This window comes from Trachurus trachurus (assembly GCF_905171665.1).
Source record: "Trachurus trachurus genome assembly, chromosome: 24".
Taxonomy (NCBI): Eukaryota; Metazoa; Chordata; class Actinopteri; order Carangiformes; family Carangidae; genus Trachurus; species Trachurus trachurus.
Genome location: NC_139910.1, coordinates 23,713,340 through 23,740,623, shown reverse-complemented (window position 1 = coordinate 23,740,623; position 27,284 = coordinate 23,713,340). Strand labels below are relative to the sequence as shown.

At 42.0% G+C, this 27,284-nt stretch overlaps 1 protein-coding gene across 1 annotated transcript in view; it reads right to left on the bottom strand.

Moving 5' to 3' along the window:
* klhl29 (kelch like family member 29) overlaps nt 1–27,284 on the bottom strand; it is a gene marked incomplete at its 3' end in the record, with an annotated part of 210,032 nt that overhangs the window by 103,662 nt on the left and 79,086 nt on the right. Inside the window, 1 exon segment of the mRNA XM_084000631.1 lies at nt 4,276–4,423. Within this exon segment, the coding sequence (XP_083856757.1) occupies nt 4,276–4,423 (148 nt within the window).

Genomic DNA, 27,284 nt, shown 5'->3' with positions numbered 1-27,284 from the left:
GGGGTGGGGGGGGGCTTTGGGGTGATATGGTAGTGGTGTGTTGTGTTGAGCAGGTGTTGTTTGTTTGTAGTAGATGGTTAGGGTTAGGTATGTATATTTGTGGCACCTGGAGTCTCTCCAAAATGAACAATAAAGACTCGTCTTAATCTTGTTAAGCATTAGTTAAGCATGAAATACTGAATTCATCATGTATAACACATGAATACTCATTAGTATGTAGTTTATAAACGTGTCCATGTAATGTAAATAAATGTGTCCATATGTGATTGTGTCAGTGGGTGCGCATGTGTGAGTCTAAGTGTGTGCTGAAGATGACATATATGATTGTTTACTTGCACTTGCACTCTTCTTGTTTTCTATTTGATTTCTAATTGATTTTTATATAACTATGTATACCTGTTGTGAAGCACATTGAGTCTGCCTTGTGCATGAAATGCGCTTTATAAATAAAGTTGAATTGAATTGAATTGAATAAACACAGTTTATTTTTAACTGTGTTTATTCAATTCAACTTTATTTTACTCATCATTGATCTACACTAACTGTATTTATAAACTACATACTATTCATGCATTATAAATGAAGAATTCAGTATTTGCTTGAAGAAGAAGTAAGCGGAATGTTTGTGTTAATATAAGTCTTAAATAGTTCTATCTTCCGACAGCAATCACTTATATAGAGTGTTTGGTCTGAAACACGGGTCTGTCAGTCACTCTGCTCTGCTGTAAGCCGAGGAGAAAACTTTCCTTGTATCCTACAACCTTTATCCAATGAGGAGAGAGAACGGCATAAAGGGGCGGTCCTCTCTGTGTGTGCAGCCAAGGGATGTGCGTGAATGTGGTGACGTAGGGACGAGGGCGGGGACTGCTAACTCCATCTGCTGACAGGAAGTTAGCCAAAACCACCGGATCACTTTAACTAATGCTTAAGTTAATAGTGTGTACTTTTTTTACCCGTGTATAAGCCATGAGAAAAAGCTGGCAGAAAGTTAGTGACCCGATGTAATCCCAATGTGAGCGACGCAGCTTTCCACGATACTGTCGAATGTAGCGCAGCTTCACCTTGATGTGAACCCAACACTGAACAAGCATTGCGTGTTTCAGCGCTCTGGAGGCGTGGCTTCAGAGAGAAGTCTGAGGAAAGGGGCTTGGACTTTTGAATTGTGTATTTTCAAAATGTGGCCTGCTAGAACCCTTTTTTTCCTCCAGGATCTCCAACCCTACCTTTAACTGTACATCCAGCTTTTACACCATAAAGCAATGTGACAGTGGAGACAGACAGATAGATAGATAGATAAATACTTTATTAATCCCGAAGGAAATTCATCTGTCAGGATGCTCCAAATGCTGGTGATGAGTTACATGGAATTTCAGGCAGCGTAGGGCTGATTGGTGACATCACGCTAAGCCGCAGACAAAGCCAAAAACAAGGGCAGAGTGCTGATTTTAAGTCTGGTATTAGATGATCAAACAGAGACAGTAAACAAGACGAGGAGACAGACTCCAGCTTCAGTCTGTTCCTCTCCACGCCACAACTGTCAGCGTGCCGCTCCGCTTCAGTCAAAGTTTGTTTTTGACTCGAGACTTAATATCAAACACAAAATATTTGAAGCGATGTACAGATCCGCGCCTAAGATCAACATCATAATAAGATTAAGAGATTTATTTCGCCACAGGATGAACAAATGCTTTTCTGAATGTGAAAGTATACATACTCGGAGCGCGTGGCAGTCGGCGCTATTATCCACGGAGAAGTCTGTGTTTACTCAGACACTCGGAGCTGATCATATCCCTGCCCTGAGGCGGGGATGCCAAGGGTGTTCTGGGAAGACGTCGCCATATTGGACCAGAACAATGCCTATACCCCTCCCTCACTCACTCATTCGCTCCCCGCTCCATCATCTCTAACTCTTCCTGCCACGGTCCAAGCTCCAAAAATAGACAACTGCTCTGCCAAAAGGGCCAAAGGCTAAATCACAGCATGCAAAAGGAAGCTAAAAAAAAAGGGAGCCCACATTATTCATAATACTAACCCTGCTGATAATATAGTCTGGGCAGAGAAGAGCGGAGAGGGACAAAGAGATAAAAACAGACAGTGAGAAGAAAAGAAAGATGGAGCGGAGGGGTGGGAACAGAAGACTCCAGAGGAGAGGGCAGTTCAGTTCATAATTCACATGTCATTGAGCTAATCGGCAGCAACACTGTATTTCATTTCCCCTCTTTTGTAGTTGATCTTGATAAAAGGGGTCTAATCAAATGGCTTAGTACAATTCGTCCACATCTTACAAAGTTTCCAGGTTTTAATGCAATGATGCCATTGATTAGAATTAGATATATACTGTATACATTCTATCTCTCCTCCAGTCTGGCGTTCTTGTCCTTCAGCGATCCTTCAATCTTTCAGCAGAAAAAGAAGACGTTATTGAGCAAAGAATTTCATTATCGTAACCCGGCACTGACGCAATATACTTAAAGGGCTTGCTTGCAAAGTTAAACAGCACAAAGCGGCTGCATTAACATTAAATTGCACCCGATAGCTGTGATTGCTGTATTGCATCCTAGAATTAAGATTTTCTTAAAAGTGACACGTTCTCTTTAAACAACTCCACTATTTTCTTAGATATTTGCACCACAATTTAAGTCTAAAGCGGAAGAATCAAAAACAAACTATTTCTGGACAAAGAAAAACTACGCTTGAAACAAAAACTACTTTTTCAAAAGAAACTTTCTTCAGCAGTCACAACAGTGAAGTTTCTGTCTAAAGAAATCGTTGATTAATTCTGGCACAGTTGGCAGGGAACTTTCTGGCAACACAGTTCAGTGAAGTGTGGAGAGGAGCTGGCTTCGTTGCAAACGCCAGTCACAGTTTGGAGTAGCACACACATACACACACACACACACACGCGTGCAAATCAATATGCAACACTATGCTCGGATTTGAGTGTCATATGCGACAGCGTGCCGGGTCGGTGACATCTCACTCCCCTCACGCTTCAATCCAAGCTGTAGTATGTGGAGTGGGAGCTGCGGTGCTGCGGCGGGGGTGGGTTGGGTGGGTGGGAGTGAAGCCATTCACTTATACTCAATAATTCAGCCAGACCCCTCATTGCACAGCAGGAGGCTGTGGCCGCGCAGCAGGGAGTAGGAACAGAGCTCCATACTTTCCTAGAGCAACCGCATCCTTCCGTCATGAGAGGATCTCAATCGCTTTATGCAACTGAAACATTCCTCCCGGGTTAACTGATGAACTGTTCAATCATTAATCACATAATCAAGGTTAGATGGGGAACCACAGACCAATCTATATCTATCCATAAGATGTGCTAATTATAATTAGGAACGTGAGCTGAACAGGCAGTAGAGACAGCGTTGCAGCGTGATGCTTTGCTGCCACAGAGTAACAGCTGTCTACAATCTGGATTTGCTGAGCCAGAATTTCCACTGGAACAAGCTCTGTGCCAGTATCATTCATAAACGAGACACATTTGTGATGAGCAGGAGGCAGAGGCCAGCAAAGCAATGGAAGGAAATGAACTGCTCTAGGGCAGAGCCATTCTGGGTGAGTTCATTACAATAAGGGTAAAAAAAACTTCAGCGCTGGCTTAACTCATTAATGCCGGGGCGTGCGCGCTGCTCTGCAGTGCCACCGCTGCTCTGTGCGCGCTTTAAAGAGGCATGAATAGAATAAGGTCGACATCTAAATTAGACCTGGTAGAGATCATTTGGAGGACTTTCGGCGTTTCAGAGACACGGGTTTAATTTAGACTAAATCAGCTTCGGTTAAGAGACACAATAACATTAACAAGGACAATAAAACAAGAGCAGTATGTCAGTGGTGGTGGTGGAGATATTTGGGGATTTATAGCTTTTCTCATTTTTCAAACTTTTTGATATCACGCTGACATTTCTATAATTATTTGCATAATTAATCAAATTTATGTAAAGATGTCGTTTGTGAATGTATAGTATGCACAACTGCGTATGTAATGTATGCATGTCGTGGAAGCAAGGGTGTTTTATGTAGGGCAAGACAGTCAAGATGCCTCATTAGCATTGGATGCTATGGTGTATCCGGACTAAGCCGTCTGTGGTGTAGCGCGTGAAGTGTACACGCGTGCATCTGCTGCGTGCGGGAGTACCGATGATGTAAAACTTACATCACAGTAGAGCTCACATCAGGTGGAAACGGGTGCATGTGTGAGTGTGTGTGTGTGTACGTCTGTCAGTATGCAACCATGTGTGTGCGCTGCAGCATCCCGTGTGAGTGATTCATTACCGTTGGGCTCGCTGTCTCGGTGTTGCTTGGCAGGGGGCTCGTCTGTATCCCATGGCGTGAGCTGGTTGATGGGCGTCTGTCCCCACCTCACCCCCGGAGCCAGCAGCAGTCCCGGGGTCTGGCTGTCTCCAGGTGACAGACCAGAGACCTGCAGCAAAACGGAAACAAAAATAATATCACTGATTAGAGCATCATATGAGACGAAACACAAAAGCCCAAAGGACCATGTTGGAAAAAACTAAACAAAACAAACCTCTTTACTCCCCTTGATCTTTTGATCTCATACAGCACAACATGATTATCAATGACCCTCAAATGAATTGCATCCACAACCATGGCTTAAATACGTTATTTCTTCTCATTTGAATTAAAAATACAACACAAATCACAGCCCTCAAACCGTTCTTTAGGGTCTTGAAGTGAACCTTGATGACGGAGCTTGGCATATAATTAGCAGTGAGTGATTTCTGATTACAGACTATATGTAATGGAAACAAGAGAAAATGTGAGTCTGTATGTAGTAGAAAGACCCATATTTCTCTTCTTATGTAGTAATAACAATTAAGTTTGTAGAGTGGGATACATTCAAATTCAGAACCTTCCCCCTGAGATTTTTGTATATCTCAATTTTGCAATGAATTAAACATAGTGTTCAGTCAAGTGGGATAATATAATTCTGAACACAAATACGACAAATAGAATAAGTTGAAAGAAATCCTTTCGCGGGGACAAGAGAAAAGGAAAAAAAAAGGTAATTTCTTGAAAGAAAATGAAAAACTAGCTGACAACGTATGGAGGAGTAAATCCAATGCAACTTCAGCAAACCAAACAAAGGGCTCGCCAAGCCTTTCTTTGCACCCATATCTCTAATATTTTTCCTCTGGTAGGGGAGTAAGAAATGTTATCGAGCAAACCCAGGCTGATGAAAACACAGGGTCAATCACCACTGGACCCCTGAGCAATATTCGCTCTCCCTATCTGCAGTTTGGACGCTTGGTCTAACAACCAGGCAGGGAGAGGGCAGAGCCAAGCATGATTCCAGCGCTCGCTCCAGCCAGCCTCCTGAGTTAATAGAAAAGACCTGGTCACCAGGCCCCTCCTGTGTCCTCCTGGCTGATCCCTGCATCCCTCAATTCCATTATCCTCCCTGACCCCGCCATCCACTTCATCAAGCACGCCATCATGCATTCCAACAGCTGTGTCGACAAAGCCCGACAGAGTGTGAGCTGACTGCACGACGACAAAAACGCAGTCCAAACAATTCAGATCACAGTGAACAAATGTGCAGCTTTTTTGTTTTTTTCAGCAGATCAGTGCCATTTCTGGGAAATATTTGCTCTGTGCTTTACAGGGATCTTCACCATATTAAGACCAGTGTTGAGCATGTTGTTCTTAAAAAGTAATTACTTATAGTTAAGAGTTACTTTCCCCCAAAAGTAACTAATTACTACATTATAAAAGTAACTAATTACCAGGAAAAGTAACTATTATGTTACTTTTTATAAAATGCTCAAATATGTCAAATTACTTAGACTCGTCCCCCCTAACATCCTGTTTATCTGGAACTAACCAACTCACTCAGTATTCCTCCGCTCAGGCAGGCCTTTTTTCCGACTAGTTGATGGACTGAAAAAATGTGTATTTATTGTACACTTTTACAGGTGTATTATTTTGTGATGGGAAGACTTGAGTCAAGTAAGGGCACATTTTATTGTCAGTAACGGCAACGGTATTATAATAGAGGAAACAGTAACTTTTCTGATTACTTGTAACTGAAAAAAGTAGCGCCGTTAGTAACACCATTATTGTATAACGCCGTTATTCCTATCGCATAATGTGTGAAATAAACAACAATGGTAGATTAGGTTCAGTCAATGTCACTTACTTGATAAATCAGTAGTGAAAGTTTATCGGACAGTTTGTAAGTGCTGGGGGGCAAATGGGAAAAAAAAGGCAAAGGGAAACATCTCAAGGCAACGGAGAAAACAGGGTGATGGAGTGAGAGACTGAAGCTGGGTTTAGGGGAGACGGGCTGTCAGGTCTTTTTGTCCAGCTCAACCTGTCAACTTCAGACAAGAGAAAACTGAAATGGTTTACTCAGAGAAATGTCCTAAGCGCTCAATTCCATCTGAGAGCCCTGGAGCCCTGGGCTGGGAAAATTCAGAGCACTTTCAAGGTGAAGAGTTTCTTTCTACAGCCCACTATTTGTTTTAATGAGTATTTTTCCTCCTCCACTCTGTGCGCTTTACTGTATTCCTGTCCAGCCATGCTTTACCTTCACCTCTATAGAGGCTAGTCCTCATCGCTGATTCTCTTATTGTACTTTCCTGAAGCCCTGCACTATTGTCTCATTAATGCTCTCCCACCCATTTATCCGAAACGGAGGTGAAAAAAAAAAAAAATTCTACTAAAAGGCAATCCATCTGTCGCAGTTTTAGTGCACCAGGGAAAAAAGGAGAAAAAAAAAAAGGTTCTTAGTCAGCGCCATCACATTGACAGCATATCAGCTAGACTGAGGAACAATCCTGACTTGAAAATGATCAAGGTTAGATAGGAATAACACACACAGACAGACACATACACACTAGAAACTCGAGCATGTGCGTACACACAGCAGGTGAAAATACATGCACACACAAACACACGTTCATGCACACACAGGAGCCAGGAGATATCAGACGGGATGTTTATTAAGATGGCAGACTTGCTGCAGGCAGGCAGGAAGGTACTGTAGGTTCTGGGACAGCGCCTGCCATTTTCTCTCAATTTTATTTGCTCTCCCTATTTTCAGTCCCCTCCTCCCCGGCCGCCCATTATCACCGGGCAGCAGATGGTTTCCTCTGACTCGACAAAAACCATGCTGGAGAAAAGGACGGGAGCCAGATAGATAATTTTTGAGTCGTGCCAAGCCATTCTGTGTTTGTTGTCAAGCTGGCTGGGGAGTTTTTTTTTTTTTTTTTTTACTGTACACAACATTGGTACATATGGACCACACACTGCAAGTGTGGAATGCTGCACTTACACACAGACACACACACGTTCAGGCACGATTTCATGCATTTATAACTGGAGAATCTGCATTTTCACATGCAGATGCAGAATTTAAATTCCTTTTTTTTTTTTTTTGGAATATTAATTAAAAGGCCCAGTACTTTTCTGATTAATTATAAAATTACAAACAAATCACAAATAAAAGAAAAAAAAAACATGAAATCATAATATCTAAATATTTTCTTCATTTAAAAAATGAATAATAAATCATCTAATTAATTATTAAAAATGTTTCTAATTTCCTGTTTGGTAGGTTAACTACAGAAAATGAGGTCAGTTTCCATCGAGAGGACTGCTGTTCACCATGCTGAAACACTGCTGTGTGAAGTTATAAATCTAGCAGGAAGTGAAAATAAAAGGGTACCCAAAAAAAAGAGACCCTGCAGCAGCTATCCATCTGCTTCTCCAGGTATAAATGAACACATATACACACACACGCACACACACAGCAAAACCAGAAGGGTCCTTCTCCCTTCTCATACCTCTGAGTGTTGCAGATATGTCAGAATCAGTGTATTGAAGAGAGGGAGATAAAAATCGAGATACATCAGGCCTAAAAATATACCAGTCCTCCCCCGCCTGGGCAGCAGAGACAGCGGTCTGATCCTGGCTGGCGGATAAGCTATTTTCTCGGACATGGCAAAACGTTGACGACTGTCACTATGCGGGCTCTGCCTTCCTGCGACAGCAAGCAGCATTATTGTGCCTATACCAGAACCTCTTGCCACTGGCCACCATCTGCTGTGGTGGGTACATACAGGAGGGGGAGCCTTGCGGTGATCCAGGGCTCCGGGCTTTGATTGCTTTGAGTCATCCACAACATCCAAATCCAAATAAACAGAAAGCGTTTGCTCGTGGTTTTGTGTTTGCCTTTGCATTTGGTTTGAGCCAGCCTTTGTCTGCCTGAGTTATTGCACCGGTTCAATCCTGCAACAACACCAGGTAGGACATCAGACTGTTACCATTAACATTCTACATAAACTCCAGCTCTTTGTAAAGCATTGTGTCTGTGATAGGGGCTATTCCTAAGCCTGAACATATAGCGCTCCCATCCAGTTAAGAGAAGGCTTTTGCTTCCCCAGAGAAATTACTTTATTGCTCAACTCGTGGAGAAATAGCACAAGAAAGAGAGAGAGAGAGAGAGAGAGGGGATGAGTATGTCTATAACACCCGAGTCCCACTGGGGTAAACAACGTTGCAGCACACACTGATCAAATCAACTAACTGCTATGAGATTTAATAACAGGTCTGGGTGAAAAAAAGTGCTGTAGTGAGAGTAAAGCGAGGGGTTTTTGTGGAAGCGGGAGAAGAAAGAGGGGAAAAAAGGAGGTGGGCCGAGGGAGGGCTGGGGCCTTAAATAGAGGAAGGTGCTCACACACACACACACACCAAGACACACACAGAGCAGGTCAGTAACAATAGCACCAGTGAAAAGCTAATCTTGTGAAATGTCATTAGCGCAACTGCCAGACACAATGAGATAGCAATGAGCAGGGTGCAGGCCAGCGCTACACCAGTTGATTATGTTCTACCTTTTAAGGTTCAGTGTTCCTCTGGTTGGAACCAGAGGCTCTTTACACACCAGGAGAATAACAGTGGGCAGGCGAGGAGGAGCCTCGCTGTTGTGGTGGATGTCATTCAGCTTGGCCCGGTAATCTGAATGGAGCTAATGCGCAAGTTGCTCTCCATTAATCTAATCTGAACCGACGGATGAGGAATCTTCCTGGATTTCTCAAGGTCCAGTGTGGAGCCGCCATTAAGGTTTAATCTAAATGCATCCCAGGAAATACACCTCCACAATCAGCCGGCTATCTCCGGGGAGATGCGTGTGTATACACAAAATTTAATCTTAATCAAAATTTCAATAACAGCAGTCACTGCCGTTGCCTGCATGGCTATATTGTGCACACCCGTAAAATACTATCACACTGTAATTCCGCACCATGACAAATCATAAAAAACAGTATGTGCGGGCAAGGAAATGAAATTCAACTCCGACAGAATGGCTTTTTCTTCCCTTTGGCCAGGCATGGTCAGATACAGTGAATTTGGCTGAGTTGTGGAGGGTGATGGAAATAATGGCTTTCCTCGGTGAAAAGAATGGCAGAGAAGGAAGGAGTGAAAGATTGAGAGGCAGAGTAAGACACACCCATCTATCACACAGCCTTGTATCATTGCCTATGACAGATCATTTTCAGCTTTCCTAAAATGGAGAGTAAAAAAAAAAAAGAGAAGAAAAACTCCTTCTTCTTCCTCCTCTTCCTCGGTCCAAAGTACTCCAGCCTTGTATGGTCCGAAAAAACTGACCAGGAGCATTAAGGGGTGCACAAAAGCGCACAACTCATTTTCTTTCGGACATTATTCACTTACTGTATTGAGGTATCTCCTTTCCATGACAACGCGCTGACACCTAAATGTGAAGTGGATTTGTTCTGGGCTTCCGTCATAATGGTGCTGAATGCTGGAGCCGAACCACGGGGCGGCTGTGTCCAATCTATTAGACTGGAACATAGCAGAGCATCTCACGAGTAAACAAAGAGGCTACCGCGCCATCTTTGGCAGCCATCTTAAATGGATGTGGTGCACCAACACGCCGAACAGAGCGGTGCCATAGACGGAGGAATGTGCGTATTCAGTGTGATGGCTGCATACTGAGGAGACGGAGGGGAAATCCAGGTAATGTTTCCTTTTTACTGTAAATGTGAAGTGACACAGCGATTATAGAGATATCCACAGTTCTGACGGAGTCTTAAAATACTGCGTTTCTTCAGCATTAAAAAGCAAAGCTTGCGTGGCGCTTAATCTTTACTATTAAATCTTTTAAACAGTCGGAGAAATTACCACAGATAAAAATCTTTAGCACAGCTTTAAAAAAAAATCCCTCTCTGCTCGTACAGGTTGGTAACAAATTCTGGAAATTCTCTTCTATGAGTGACAGCAAAAGCTGCAATTTAAAATTAATTTGGACCTATTTGCGTTCCCTGATCAGCCCATAAACCCTTTGTTTTCTCACCATCATCGTCCATAATGAGACAGAAGAAACAACTCAGTGAAAATAAAGAAATGCAATATCGGGAGAATGGGTTTATTTATTCGTCTTAACAGCTAAAATGTGTGTGTTGTTTATCCAAAAGAAGTCAAGACAGGTTGATTGGTGTATAAACAGTGTGTAAGTGTCTACAGTACTTTGAAACATGTAGAATCTGTAGTCATTTGAATCAGAGCAATATCTGTTTACATGAGACCCAATCTCAGGAATCACTGGTGATTTACAGCGTGTGCACGAACGATCGAAAAGACACGAAACAAACCGAATCCTTCCAGGCAGCAACACTTAACACTGACCCCTGGCAGCACGACAGACACACATAATGAAAAACACACAACACAAGCGTCTAGCCTCGGTGTATATATATATATATATATATATATATATATATATATATATATATATATATATATATATATATATATATATATATATATATATATATATATATACGCTATTGATGCACCACAGAAAACGGCTACGGATACAGACTCTGTAATTTCAAGCCCCGGGCCAAACGACTGAAGGGGAACGGACTTCACTTCCACTGAAATTCCAGCAAAGACACCCCCCCATCCGCACCCCCCACCCCCCACCAACCCCCGACAGCTCGGCGAGCTCCTGGCTCGACGCACACGTTCTGGAAAGAAGAAGCGTGATCGCAGGGGTGAGGCCGACAAGCTTCAGTGGAAAAAGCAGCGCTGGAAACCCCGCCTAATATCCCATGAGTTCTCCGAGGTTGCAGCGCTTGCCCTCTCTCCCAAACTCTACCTCCAGCCCTCCCTTTCTTTCTGTTTTTCTTTTCTCTTGCAGATGGCCCTAAGTGTCTGTCTGGGCTGTTCCAGCACCGTGGACATGTCTTATCTGCAGGACTAAAAGCAACATAGTGAGGCTTCTTAGAGAGGCTTGGACATGTGAACTGTGAAGGCGTCTTTATGTCATGGTAACACCTCCCAGAGGAGCATGTGTTGCCCTCCATTGGCACTGGCCGGGACAGTGAGAGACACAGGTCTCCAGCAGGCCATGACCCTGCCTGATATGTGGTGAGTGTTTGGGGAACTAAATATCCACAGCCTGTCACAGCAGAGGCCTTGGAAACTCAGAAACGATTGTGTGGCTCTCGTGTGTGGCTGAAACTGAAGCAGAATGTGTGGCCTTGTGTGTGTGTGTGAGAGAGAGAGCTTAGAATACATATGTAATAAATGAGTGTTAACTGGGCAAACAGCCATCTAGCACTGAAGAATAAATTGAATTTATATTGATATTGCTATATGAAAGGAAACAATATCTACTTTGCCAAGAGTGCAGTGTGGGGAGTTTGCATTTGCATTTGACAATGCATGCAATCAACAACCCAAATACTGGATTGTTTTGGCAGATGAGCATATGGCACGGCTGCAAGTCAGTGGAAAATGCAGTGAAGGACTCACTGCACAGGCTGACGGCTCCCAAAGTGGTTCAGGTTCCAAACCTGACAACAAAAGAATTTCATTATCATCATGTGAATACATCTTCCATGGCTCTCTGACACACAGCACTTCAGCGTTGCCTTGACTGTAGCATGTTTTGTAAAAGGTGAACGCCGTCTTTGTTGGCACAGTTGGTTAAAATGACAGAATGCAAGGTGTATGTGAAGAAGCTACTGTATGCATGCGCTACTGTATCATGTTGCCGCAGCCTTGATTAAATCGCTCCAGTGTTTGCACTTCTCCCAGTCAAGGACAGATTAGCTGTTGTGTTTGGCAAATTAATGGAAATGTTTACAATCAAGAATATATTGTATACTCTTCCATATATTCTGTTCTCTCTTTGCCTTTTCTGCACCTTTAACCCTGACTTCCCACCACTGTACATTGTTGCACCTCCTCTGCACTTGTTTTCTCTTCAGCACTAACAGCCACAAGGCTTTAAAGGGGGAGGGCAGGAGATATTGCTCCTGAAAGACATTTGCGTCACTCACTGTGGGGAGGTTCAGTCTAACCCAGGAGCGACTGTGTCCACTAACAAAAGCTAAATGTTGTGCAGCTCACCTTTGAGATGTTTCTTTCTGGCTCGCTGATTGTAAAGAGAGTGGAACTGAATGAGAAATAACATTTACTTGTAGGATCTATGGAGAGAGCTGAATTCAAACATGCTTGATAAAGAGTTTAAAACCAATTCTCTGATACATTCATACACATAGATTTTTAACTGTGACAGAGCAGACAGGCAGTTAGATGGATGCCACTATCCCACGGAGCAGCCTATTGACTTTCGCTGGGTACTGAGAGTTCTGGCAGACAAAGAAGCAGCCTTTGGTCAATAGGGACTGAAAGTACAGAACATTCAGGTTTCTGGCCAACACCCGTACTAGTCTGACAAAATGCCCAAATATGAACTCGGAAATAGCTCGTTTCAAACCAGATGGTATTAAAATAAGTGAGGCTGTATTCTGTTTAACTTCCCGACCACTTCCATATACGATAGGGTGAAGTCTGCTGAAAAGCACACACTGAAGCATTTTACAGTGTTACATCACCTCAGCACCTGGAAGGCAAAATCTCTAATCAGACCACAAGCACGAGTAATTAAACTGAAAACACCGGCACAGCCAATGGCTAGTATTTGCTGCAAATGTGTCTAATTAAGGACGCAGTGCTGCAACATTATGACAGCACAATGGACCCAACTCATCAGCTCCAACACATATGAGCAGCGGACACTGAAATTAATCTGCCGGTTGGCTGCAGAGATCGCTTTTCGTTGTGGTGCCTAAAAATAGTGGCATTAAGAGAGGTACAGCAGAATCTGCATTACAGCACTGTCAAATCAAAACCACTCCTGACTCCACTAAGGTATATAATTACCAGTGTGCCAGCAAGCCTCTCACGATCTGTTATTTTTTGCAACCTTTTTGTACACAAGGAATAAAATACCCTTCAACAGTCGACACCTGAGCTCCACAAGCAAATGTACACGCTGCAAGTGCACGCTTAATGCAGATCTGGTTTATCTAAGTGATATAACATGAGAAGATGCATAGATTTCTGATTCATCAGCCGGATAAAGACAAGTTTGCATAAAGCAATGCACAGACATCCACATGTGTAACCTGTGGTGGTGTTCCAGCCTTTGAGGTTTCAGTCTAGGAGCTCCAGCTCTGCTCCCCCAGGGTTTGAGAGGAGACTGAAAGACTGGTTTTATCCCACAAGATGAAGTGGTCAGTGCAGCTCTGTTCTCCTGCAGGCGCAGGAGGGTGTCTACACAGAGCACTGCTTGGGGTAAGATATACACTGGAGAGACATGCTGGGATCATTAGAGATCCAAAACCCTTAAAGAAACTGAGAAATAGCCATGAAGTACACTGCGGCAGGTGGATAAACAGACCTTCGCTTGAATTATGGGAGGATTTTTAAGGGAAAAGGCTTTTCTGTCTGTTTAGAACTGCCTTTCAACTGCCTCTGAATGAGTTTCTCTTGATTTGCTCTAATGTTGTTGGTTTTTCAAATGCAAATGCGTTTCTATACAGATGGCAAAAGTAATTTCAAGGTCCATATCCTGTGTCGAAAGTTACAATTGACAAGAAAAATTAGGATGTTTTCAAGATTAGTTGTTGTCTCCATGCTTGTTTGGATTGTTAACAGCACAGTTTGGTTAAAAAAAGAAGACTCAAAACAGACTAAACAACTAGTTACAAAGTAAAGCCTGCAGAACAGTTGTGAAGTGACTGCTCATCTTTTCCTCAATATAAAAAAAAGCTTTCTACACCATATCGTAATCATGTATTCCACGCTATTAGCACTTTTGGAAAATTAATGAAATTGTTTTTTCACTTGCTGTAAAACACTGTATCCTTGTAGCTTAGGCTGTGATTGTTTTTCAAGGTTTCTCTTGTTTTCATACTGGAAGAGCTTTGTGTAGCCTGAATGCACGTCTGTGTTCTTCTCCATTATACCTTTAAAACTTGAGAATCACACTTTATTTTCTTTTTAAAAAAAATCAGTCCCAGTGCCAGTGAAATGGGCAGACTAAGAAAGGTTTGCTTTGGATCACTGTAGTGAGTACATGCACACATCAAATCTATAAAAACTGGGGCATCACGAACCAAACAAAATCTCTTTTTGAAACGCTTTTTTTTTTAGGCCAGCAGGCCTTTGGCACTTATAACATGATTGAATTTTGTTATTGAGTTTTCAGTTATTTTGTTCTGTGATATGTGAGAGATGAACAAGTGTTTCTGCTTCATGGACACAGACAGATGACATTAATATTCATGAGCTAGATGATTAATCACTTATATGGATGAGTCATGTTACTAAAAACTGCTCCAGCAGCCAAATATAAAACCAGCATACCAATGCACATAGAAGCAGGGCTTAATACCCAGGGTGTCTTCTTTCTCTCTGTCATCTTACTTATGTAAAAAAGACACATCACACACCCACTGATCAATAAAATGCAAAAGCAAAGACCATTAGCGGTTTAAATATTCCTTAGATGCAACAACTCTAGATATCTGTATTTGTTCAAGGCTCCAATTACATTCACAACACACAATAAGTCATTTTTCAAATAGAGACAACACATGTAAGTAACTTTAACATCTGCAGATATGAATTCCTGTGCAGCAGCTGATGCAGCAGTTTCTGTGTTATGTTTTCAGGGGAACTATATCCAAAGGCCCATCTTCTTGACCAGAGCGTGCGCACAGCCCCTTTACTGTATCTGAATGAGGTAATGATGCCACTGGAGGAAGGATTTAAAGACACCTCTGTTGTCAGTAGCAGCACCTGTGCTGTGCAGATTCCTCCTTCCCTTATACACAGCCCTGCAAACTGGTTCCCCGCGCACTTGTTGACAGGAGCTTGTAATCTGAAATAGTCTGCAGGGTTGAGCTGTTAAGTCCCTTGTAGGAATGGGATACAGTTATGGTGGGAAGTGGAGGGCGAGGAGGAATAAGAGGGAACATCTTCCCCTCCAAAGCTTATTGAGCTGTCAGGTTTCAGTTCCTATCAGGGGACATTGATTTCCTGTCATTTATTCCACTGTATGTGCTTTTACCCCCCCTCCCCCCCTTCCCCATCCCCTTCACAGAAGCGCTTCACATAATGGGCCTGCTTTGGTGGTTATGACCACATCAGGAAGCCCGTGCACATATTGATCTGTGTTGACGCCAAGCGTAGTCCTTTATTTAAATTGATCCATAACAGAGTAGCCAAGTGCTGGTTTCACACTCTGATCTTTAATGGAAGCTATCAGACTGTACATCGAGTGGGACGCAGCCCAGTCGTCACACACAAGCAGTGACGAGGCTGACACAGAGACAGCTAATAGTGCTAATACGTCTGGATATGGAGATTTAACATTTCCCTTCTGCAATGTATTCTCTGAATTTTGAAGAGCTGACATCAAATTATATTTTGGCATTAGCATTTCACTGACCTTTCCGGCACTCAATTCAGCTGTCAAAAACTATAGTGCTGGGAAGTAATAAGGCAAAAAGGGCGGGACACACTTAAAACAACTGATGGAATCGATGAATGAAACTTTTACCGTTTATTAAATACAATATTTATGTCACAAGCAGCTGCATAAAAATATATATATACACATCACAAGTCCAGTCTATTTGACTCTAAGCCACAGTTCTCTGCAAAATCCATTATTTTTAAAATGCCACAGAAGTAACCTGTAAACCGTGTAGCAGAGGACCAACTGCATTATATTAACATAAATCTCCAGCAATGGGAGAGGACAATAAATAGATTGTGTTTTCCATAGAGACCAGGCCTCATAATGGAGATATACAATGTGCATGCAGAGGACATTGCTTGCGAGAGCAGTCACAATCTCTCGGCCATGCCCGCACATTAGTGAGAGTCATTAGGCTCATTTAAATGAGGCCGTTAAGCCGATGAAATGAGGCCGTATATTTGAGTGCAGAAACAAAAGAAAGAGCTACCCATTTCTCACTGGTATGCAATCTCCTCCGAGTCAAGTACGCCGTAACTCTGGCTGGAGGGGAAGTACCCGGTGGTGAGGGCATTTTGGGAGGCCAAACGTCAGCGGCCCCAGACAGTTCCAAGCACCCTCTATGACAGTCGAATAAACTTTAATACCAGCGATAACTGCAACAACAACTTCAACACGCTGTTAGTGTTGCATGCAGAACTTGATAATGCAGCCATTAGGATGCTTTAATTAGACTGTTTTACTTTTTCTTTCTCCCCCCTGAAGCTGGTATTATTCAACCTGGAGTGACTCACAGCCAGAGAAGGTCCTCTCTTACCTACAGCCATCTGGTGAGCAGAGTGTTTTCTACACACACACACACACACACACACACATATGCATAGACACTCGCTTTGTTCATTTTGAGTTAAATGATTGCAACAATGGTCACAATTACAGCATCAAAATGAATCCAACAAAAGAAAAAAAGGCCTCACAAACACAATGACAAAACACTTGTGTAACTGCAAAAAAACATATACGCCTTTTGTGATGTGAAGCTCCCATTTGCTGGAAAGCATTTGTTTGTGCTATCAAAAAAAAAATGTTACAGATCCCCACCTCAGCTCTGCAACAATAAAACTCTTTTCTGATTGGACGCCCCTGTGATTACAGCTTGGTTCGGTTTATGGTTGGGAAAGGTTATTTGCATTGCAATAAACATGTGGTTAATGTTAGTGGTTTTGTTTTCTCAATAATAACCATATGGTTAGGAGTCGTGAGTTAAGGAAGCCAATTTAGCTGGGAATTGACTTGAATTAAAACAAAGATAAAACATTAAACCAAAGTATTAAAATAAAAAACTCCCTGGTGCAAGCGGGTTCCCATTTTGTTTGTCTCATGCGTGCTCACAGTTGTGATGTGGTACCCAGTCCTTCCAATGGTTTCACACTATTACACTGAACTATGGGTGGTAGTAACACTTCAGATAACGTGCCAAGTAAAACAGGGAGGAACACGACAGGAAGCTCAACATGGATGTAAACAACTGCAGATTTAAAAGACTTCTATGCACTGCATGTACAAAGAAGCAGGTGTGTAAAAGCTGTAAAATTAATTTAGCTTGTCTACAAAAAATTAAAAAAATCAGCAAATCTGCGTTTTCAAAAAAAAAAGAAGAAAAAGAGAGATTGATAACACAACAGCTACGACGATGATGCTGTGGCAGCGCTGAACCAACGTTGTCCGTTCAAGGATTCATGTCAAGGGCCCTCTCTACTCAAGAGCCCTCCTGTCTGCTGTGGACTGCTGCCTGAGCTCAAAGTGGGCAAGGCAACCTGCTCACAAAACCTACAGGACCACTGATATCCTTCATGTCCAGACAGCCTGAGCAGAGCATGTCTCACACTTTATGATACATGATATTATGGTTTGGAAAAGACCTGTTTAAAATATACAGTAACGGTGCTGGGATCTAATATATGGCTCGGTTTCAGCTTGCATTAAAAACACCTTGTTGGGGCGCCGTATAGCTCAGTGGGCTGAGCAGGCCGCCCATACACAGAGGCTACAGTCCTCTTTGCAGCTGGCTCTGGTTCGAATCCCCCAGTGGCCCTTTGCTGTCCGTTATTCCCCCTCTCTCTGCCCCCCCCATTTCCTGTCCCTCTCAACTATCCTATCAATTAAAGGCAAAAAGCCCCAAAAATATACTTTATAAACACCTTTTTTTCACTCTTTTCAGATGAACTGAGTTGTCTGTGTGCAGCTGCATAACTGTAAATTCTCCAAAATTAGATGAAACGAGATGTTGTCGGTTGTCGGAACGTAATGACCGGTAGCTGGAAGAATAATTGCCACCGCTGCACATGGATGGAGGAAAAAAATGGTCATGTCTGTTGAAGAGGAAACCCTATACCAGCACCGTACATGACAATAATGATTAAGAGGTGTTTGCAAGCAAGCTGCATTCTGGGTCTGCCTGGCTGGACGTGACCGAAACACCGCACCGAGATGTGCAGGAAGAACCCACCTCAACTGGCTCCTTATTGGAGGAGCAGCGGCATCACACTTTGAACAGCTAAATGTACACCTGTGAGGCGTTCAGGGGACGTCTATAAATTGTATAGCTACATCACATGACCCGAATTAAACTCTTTACACCGCATGAGCTACGCCACCCCCACAAGTAGATGCTCAACCTCTGGGAAATAATGTTTAAATGAACACACTCTGAAGCAGAAATAATTACAATCCTTGTGCGCAATTTGTTTTCAAACAAATTAAATAATTTTGCTTGTAAATGTTTCTTCATATCCCTTTATTAGGAACAAAACTATTATTTGATACATTTTCATTACGCTCCTAAAAATTCTTTATGCGGCCCGAGTTAGCATCAAGCCTTTCACGGCTCTGTGGGCTGTGGCTTTATCACAACATCATCATTTCTCCCTTCGCTCCCAATGCAGACAAGTCATAATTCAATGTACAAATATGTATTAATTGAAATGTCTGGGCGCTGCAGTCTGTCTTGGAGGACGGACTCATATTATTGGTTTAACTGTTCTTCATATTATAAAGCTGGCAGTCTGGCTAGTAAATGAAGATTATGGGAGGGATAAATGTAAGAAGGGTGGTAAAAAAGAAAAAAGAAAAAAAGAAGATAAGATACAAACAAAGTAATGCCAAGATAATGAGAGAAAGATTACAAAGACCGAAAGACAAAGAGAGAAAGCTCATTGTTCAACATTTATTGTTATACCTCTACTGTGAGCTGTCTAAACATGTTGAGAAGTAACAACAATCACGCGTTTAGAGACAAATCCTTCTTTAGTGCTGATCTAGGATTATGACTCTGATTAAAAACGGTGCTGCCTTTGTTGCTTCAGTCTCATGAATCAGTCAAGGGTGATACGACCAGAAGATGTGCCATGGAATTAATCACATCCCACCTTTTTGTTTTTGATAAAAGCCGGTCCTCTCTTCCTTTAGTGCTTCGTTTTCAGTGCACAGAGTACCAGGACTCGGGAGGAGCTCACAAAACACTCGCAGCAAAGAATCTCAAGATAAGACAGAATTATTAATTACCGGTGTCTTTGTAAACTGTAGAAACTATAAATTGATTGTGTTTGTGTGCCATGCATGGTTTAAATCTCTTTTTTTTTCCTCTTTCAGGTTTTTTTTTTCAAATTTTCTCCCATTTCTGCAGTCGGGCGCAGCTCCATTGAAAAATCTGGCGTATGGTAAATAGCCCTTAAATTAGGTCCCTGGCCTTCCAGCTTGGTTATCTGTGATGATCGGAACAGTGTGTGCTGCTTGAAAAGACCCATTTTCCCTCTGGCACATCATTTAACATGTCTCATTTACCAGGAAAATATGCAGGTCACACACCAAGAGATTTCTGGTCACATCCTTACCTCGCTCAATACAAATTTAAAGGATTTGAATTAGAACACCTATTACATTTCGTCTTCTCTTTGTGTTTCCACCTGATAAATATTAATGTTTTCTTTTTCTTTGACCACAATAAATTTTCAGTAGGTACCTTTAGCAGAAAGAGCGAGAGAGAAAAAAAAAAAACCTTTTTACTTGATAATGATAGCTCAACCTAGATATTTGAGGGGCACCTTAATACAAAATAAAAAAAAACATTGGACATGGGAGGAAGAACATTATGTCTGGAAGAGAAAAAAAAAATTCATTTCAGTCAAGTAAAGAGGAGGGGTCTGTATTATCACTAAATTGCAGATTTAGAGTGAGTGTAACACATTTACAAAAGAGCTTGGGAGCAGACTGAAACACAAACACAAGCTACAGTAATGTCATATTATGAAGAGAGGAAACAGGAGTGTGTCTGCTTTATAGATGCTAAGTAAAAAAAAAAAAAAAGTAATTTCAAAATTCTGAAGAACAAAGATGCTTTTTGCAGTCTACAGTCACAACACCTGAAATCCATTTTCTCCATGTCATGTCTGGCTTTGCATTTAACTCTTTTACCCTGACAAAGGCTTTTGCTAAAATGTCTCACAGCCAGTCCTCGGTCATTCACTATTAAAGGCTTTTATAGCCAGAGTGCTTCAGTCTAATCTTTCATGTTAGCTTCGAATGGTGGGTTAGTACAGCTGATTTAGCTCATTAGATCACTGGACTTTCAGTCTCATTCGAGCACAAAAAAACTGAGCTCATATAGGCTGTTTTGAAACAAACAACGACAGCCACTGGTTTCAAAGGGGAAATAAACAAAGTCACATGTTTTTTATTGACCCATCCATCAAAGACAGGCTTTGTCACTCTTTATGCATCACCTCACTTCTTCTACACTTCCTTTATAAGAATTACAGCCACTAGGGGTCCTCTAACAATGAAACGTGACTTTATTTTTCTTTACAGGACTGAGTAGTTTTCATCCTCAAAGTCAGATTTATGTGCAGAATGTAAAACCATGCACCAGAGCTCAATACTAACAACCACATTTATTAACACAAGTCATGTTATAAGGCATCCAAAATCTTACTTAAATGTAAGTATTACATTACAGGAAATGTGCTTTAATTGTAAAAGACAAGTACTCATTGTGCAGCCAATACAGGCTGTAACAGTATATATTATACTACTGGGTTACTATAATTGATGGATTAACATTCGAGCTGAGATTTAATATTGTAAGTCTTAAAATTCACAGAAATCTCTTCAACGAAAAAAATTGTCTTTATTAGAAATAAGAAATGTACTGTATTCAGTCTGTATTCAGCCTGTGGTATTTCTAGTTTCTTTTTTATACATCTGTACACTTAGTAATTCCGAACTAAACTTCTTTTTCTTTCTTATAAGACTCCAGCAGTCTTGTAGGCAAACAAATTCACTACATGGCGATGACCTTGCTCAGATTTGCGTCAGGTTTTTATTGTGAGGGCACTATGGTTTAAATCAGCAGCTGTCATTCAATGAGGAATCGCAGACAGTTTTATTCAGCTGCACTTATTCATTTTTAACCTCGTCAAGGTAATCATCCAGCCGGGGAACACAGACACACCCACACGTTCTCCACTCTGCGTGTATTCTCCTGAGAGAAATACAAACACACACACACACAAATGCACACGATCTGCATAAAGTGGCTCATTTTGAAGATGGCAGACACAATTTGCAGTAACAAGACATTCACCCCCATTTTCAATAATTTCTGTTGTGAGTTCACAAAGCCCAAGATAATAATTCAGTCGATTTTCAACTGGATTGTTCCGGACTTTGTGTGGTTTAATGTGTTGCAGCCTTGGACTGCCCTTCAAAAAGAATTTGAAAATACTTGCAAAGACTTTTCATAGTCTACAAAACAAAATGTAAGCCCGGCTCTTTACACATTTTGGTAAAAGTCTACCTGCATTCTGTGGTTGAGTGGTGTCTGACACAGGCGGCCTGCTGAAACAGGATTTCAGAGTTTGTCCAGCGAGTGAACAATACAAAAGCAAAGTTGAGTCAAACTAGAAAATGTCCTTTGGAGCAGAGATATTAACAACCACTTCTTGTCAAATCTGTGAAACAGTCTGAATCGTGACATCTTAGATCTAATAGTTTGAGGGTTTTTTTGTGTTAATGAAGGACATGATCTTGTAAAATACAGAACACACTCAATATTCTCTTCATTTTCCATTTTTTTTGGCACTAACTTGGCAAAGTCATTTGAGGAGCAGCCAACCTAGTGGTGTGTGTGTGTTTTCCAGCAGAAGAATATTAACACACCTGTCAGGAGCCACATCCTTCATTTTGAATGTACACTATTCACATTGCGATTGCTGACACAATGCGGTTAAAGGTCCCTTTTACCCAAATGAAACGCTACGCTGATGACATTTTCCCATACTCCTCGCTACCGAGTTGGTGCGTGAGGACTCGTGACGATGGCATCGAGAGAAAAAGACGATCGAGTCGCGACATCACCGGAGGGTTGGTCATATTTCTGCTACATTTGAGCAGCACTGCAAAAAGAAGCACGTCCACAATAAATCCCGTCTCTAAAAATAACACTTGCAAGTGCCGCACACTCACTGCGCTTGGCTCGCGTCTGACAATATTTATTGCCCCCTCAGATGCACCGCACTTCCCATAATGCCTCATGATGAAATGGCTCCAATTTCAATCTGACCTTGAGAGCGGTCTCTTTACGCGCTGCTCTGACATACGACGCATCATCAGGAGGCACTCAAGATGTGGCGGGTACGGTGCAAACGGGCCCCTCGAAATCAGTTCCTTAATTGAGATGGCAGCTGGAGGATTTCCAGCGACAACAACAACAAAAAAAAAACACAACCTCGACGTTGAGGGAGAGGCGCCGTTATGGGACGGAGACATCCTCCCGTTTCTGAGCAAAATGGAAATATGACTCAAACTGGGCTGACATTTAGGCTATAGCTCACAGTAATAGCACCAGTAATGGATCAAATGAACAAGGGATGTCATAATGGAAGGAAGCAGGCAGCCATACAACAATCATACCTTACATTTTCATTTGTGTCAAGTCATGACACACACACACACACACACACACACACACACACACACACACTCTCTCTCTCTCTCTCCCTCTCTCTTCCTCTTTTTGTCTAAATGACAGGCAATGACAGACAGTACCTCCTGGCATGGCTGGCGGAGAGCGACACCGACTCGCGCCGCCAAGTCCACTGGCACCGAGACAACACCGCTACACCGACAGAGATCAGTGCATCTTAAACAAGTCACAGACAACGCTAGGAGTGTCCTGTGCTCTTGAGCCGATGCTGCTGCTGCTGCTGCTGCTGATGATGTTTAGTGTCACTCTGGACACACAAGTAGCTTGCACACCTGTACGGCAATTTAAGGCGTAATCACCCCAGTATGTAAAGAAGTGCTCCACTTCAGCACCAGGCAATTATAAAGTAATTACGTGATTTAATAAAGCTGTTACACTGACAATGATTGATTATAGTGAAATTAGTTTACTTCTAGTTTGTTGGAAAAAACTTTATAGGCTGATGTCACTGCTAACCAAGTCTGGGAGGACTCAACAGTGTAGTAAAACTAAGGGCCAAATAATAAAATTTAATTAATGCTAATTTTAAGTGGTTGCTACTCCAGAGAGTAGAACTTCATATTGCAGTGACAAATATTATTTATACAAAACATCCACTATTCTGTTCATGGTGTTGCACTGAATGTGTAGAGTGGGGGATTATGTGAAGAAAAAGAAAATCTGTTACATATTACTGATCTGTTACAGATTATCTATTACAAATTGTCAACCAGTAGTGTAATCTACCAGATTAATCAAATTTAGTAATCATAATCTAATTGCTTTCAATTACTTTTGGATTGCTTTGCCTCCAGACTCAGTAAAATGTTATGTTGAACAGACAATTTATTCCATTCCAATTTGCAGGCTAATTTGAATAGGGATATTATCCTCCTCTTCAAACATTATCAGCTGTTATTTCCCAGAAGTATCTAATCTGATTACGGTTGCAATATAGTTGGCAGTGCTGTTATTAGAGCAGAATTACAGAGGAATACAAACAGTGTGGCCTTTTTGTTGTGTCTCGCATGATGAGCTGCGTTTTTGTGCTTTTCGTGGCTGCTGACTTTTACGACGTGTTTTAGAGGTCGGGAGAGAGTTGGAGCTGCAGGTGGTTCTGTGTTCTGCCATTGATTCTGCTGGAGCCAGGAATGAGCGGCTGGAGAGACTGGAGAATTTCAGTCAAGACCTGTCTGAGGTAAACCTTTCATTCAATCAGCGAGACATGGCCTTAATCACAACAGAATAAATAAAACCTGTCCTAACAGAGCCATTTTGTACAGTAATGTAGTGCAGAAATATATCTGCTGCACTTTCACCCACTGCCTGAATGTTTTCACCTCTTTGATTGAAAAGCATTTTAGATTTTTTTCCGCGAGACGCCGTAAATGTCTCCGTGAAGTTACACAGTTCAGATTGATTGTTTCAATAGTCTCCAGATACACAGCTGTTTTATTTCTTTATTGTCGCCAATGGCACAGCAGTTGCACTGCGGTTGCTGCTGCTGCCTCACAGCGACGAGGTCTGTGTCGGTCGACATACGCAGGTTGGGTGTCTTGGCCCAGTTATCGACTGGTGACCTGTCCGTGGTTTAACTCTCTATCCAGTGTTTGCAGATACGCCCCTGTAACCCTCAGTGGGATATTAGCAGGGCCCGGAGAGTAAATGACTGAATGGATGAATGGGATGGATGTTATGAAAGCTTGAAACCACGGAGATATTTGTCGAAGTTCATCAAGTGTTTTCCAAGCTGTGAGTACCATCTGCCAGCATTCACTCAGCTACTGTGCCTGGGTTTAATTCTGTGGCACTTTTATTTTCAGTCTTTACGTTTTACACTACATTTTATTCTACTGAGCTACGTTTCAACCATAAAATAGACACGAAAAAACTGTAGGTTGTTATGTGTTAAACCAGTTCCATCCATTAGTCGCTGTCTGCCGTCCACATGTCAGGGGTCCAGTAATTCCTCTTTCAGCAGTTCAGTTGGTATGAGATGTAAAACTTTCTGATATTTCACAAAAAAAGAAAAAAAAGAAAGTTGCTTTTCTGTATCAGAGCTTTGTTTCTTCTTTCCAATCCGACTGATCGTCTCATTAGCTCCACACAAATTCCACAAAATTGAAACTTTACTAGCGGCAACGGTAAAATATTTCCTCATTACTCTTCATGCAGAGCCGTAATTATCTCAATTATCATCATGTATCACTAAATAAAGAATGAGTAACTGGTTTCACAATGAAGTAGTTTGCTAGTTTGCTAATAATATTTCTGTGCTTATAGAATTTTTAATGGGGGAATCTTACATGTAATGGATCATTTCTGATTAGAGGTATTGATCATTTTACTGGTGAGATTACTTTTTTCCTTCGGGGCTTATTCTCATTATTACTTGTACTAATTAATAATCATCAACTTAAGTGAGAAACTGAGAAAATGTATTTTAAAATGAGAAACGGAACAAAAATAGCTACTACTGTGTCAGTGTCTGTCTGTATCCTGCTTCAATATCAGCAACGTTAAGTTATTGTTGTTGTAACACATCTGCTCTTACTCTGACGACTTTGATGCCACAGAAAGTGTTACTCAACCCTGCACTTTGCACTCAAAAACTGTGTAGCGACAGAGGATGTAGTGTTTATGCACATGTATAAAAAGTCACAGCTACTAAATTCTGTAAAGATGGAGGGCAAACATTTACGTGATGCATACTGTGGTTATGGTTATGGTGGAGGAGCACTTTGCGGTGTGATGATGCGTGCAGCTCCTAATGAGAAACACCGAGCTCCCAGTAATTTGTTAGCCTGAGTTAAGGTCAAACCACAAATGCTGCATGATTGAGTCACCCCCAAAAGTCCCCATTAGAATTTGCATTTAAAATATATCTATTATTTATGTGTGTATTATTAAAATGGCTGGCTGTAGATCCCCAGAGCACAGTGCACAGGGAAGACCCACAGCAACTGGACCACAATAATAGGGAGTGACAATCGAACAACGGACGGAGAGAAAGGGAAAAATAATGAGAGAAAGATAAAAAACTTGTCCAGAGTCCAAGAAAAGCGTCTGTCCTAATGAGAACCTTCTTGAATTAAAATTAAAAGCACTGTCTTCAAGCACTGTGTAACCTACATTTGTTTTGTGACAGAGCAAACCTGATTTGTTACGATGGATGATGAATGTATAATAATGCACTTTGGACAGTTTTTTTTCTGTTGTTTTTTGTTTTAGTTGGACTGCTGGGTTGGGAAAGCTGTCAATGACAAAATATCTGTATAGTTCTACTTCATGCGGTTTTGTTTAAGTTGCAACGGCTCTTGAGTTTTACTATTGCTATGCTAATTATGCAAAACCCATCGTTACACTACTGTGGTCTTGCAGCTCTGCACAAATTAAAATCATCACCCGAAGATGCTCGACGATGAAAGATTCACCGGGGGATCACCAAAGTCATTGGGTCATGTCATACTGGGGATATCTGCACATAATTTCATGGTAATCCACCCTCAGTGTTGCGAATGCTGCTAGAAAACAAAGAGGTCAGCGTCATGGTGTCGTCTGAGAAGAAGTCAAGAGGATCCGTGAAATCGGTAGGCTTCATCCTCTGGAGGCCGGGAATGTCTCTGCAGTGTTTCACTGTAATCCATCTAATAGTTGTTGAGACATGTCGTCCAGAACCAAATCCAAATTAATTCCTCTATTCAAAAACGCTGTGTACTGTAAGTTGTGTGTCCTTCAGTAAAGACACTGAACACAAAACAAAACGTTGCCAAGATCCTTCCCGGATATCAGCTCGGGAGGGGAGGCCAGCACGCAGTCAATCGACTAATGATTTTGTTTCCGACCATTTTCAAGAGGCCTCTCTCTTTAAGCCTTCCTTATTGTCTCCCTCTGTGCAACCAACTGAAAACCTCACCAAGTCGAGCAGAGACGTTTTCAAAGAAAGGGCTGTCAGTGTCTATTTACAGTAAAACAAAGTGCAAGCACTTTTAGTCCACCTATTTCAAACAAGAATGAAAGAGTAAATGTTTTACTTCCAGCCCCGAGGTAGCGTTCAAGAGCAATGTCCATAACTACTCTTTCAGAAGCCAGGTTCATTTGCACAAATAGAGCCTTGGCAGCACAGCAGCGGCAGAGCATGAAAACCCCCTCAGTGTCCTGCACATACAGTAGCTGCTGCCCAGAGCAGAGCCCCCGCAGACCGGGGCACCGCGGGCGTGAGCTGAAGCTGTGTCAAGTGCCAGACGAACCGTCGGCGCATTGTTTACCTGTGCATCTTAAACGCCACTCCGTCCGTCCCCTCGCTGATATCTGATATCCCGCGTGACACGGGCGATGCTTTAAAAGCCCGCATTCATCCTCACCTTTCATATGGAGTTAACCTTAAGGTGGCAGCACTTTTAATGTCAACCCCTCCACATGTGGACCTTTTTAAAT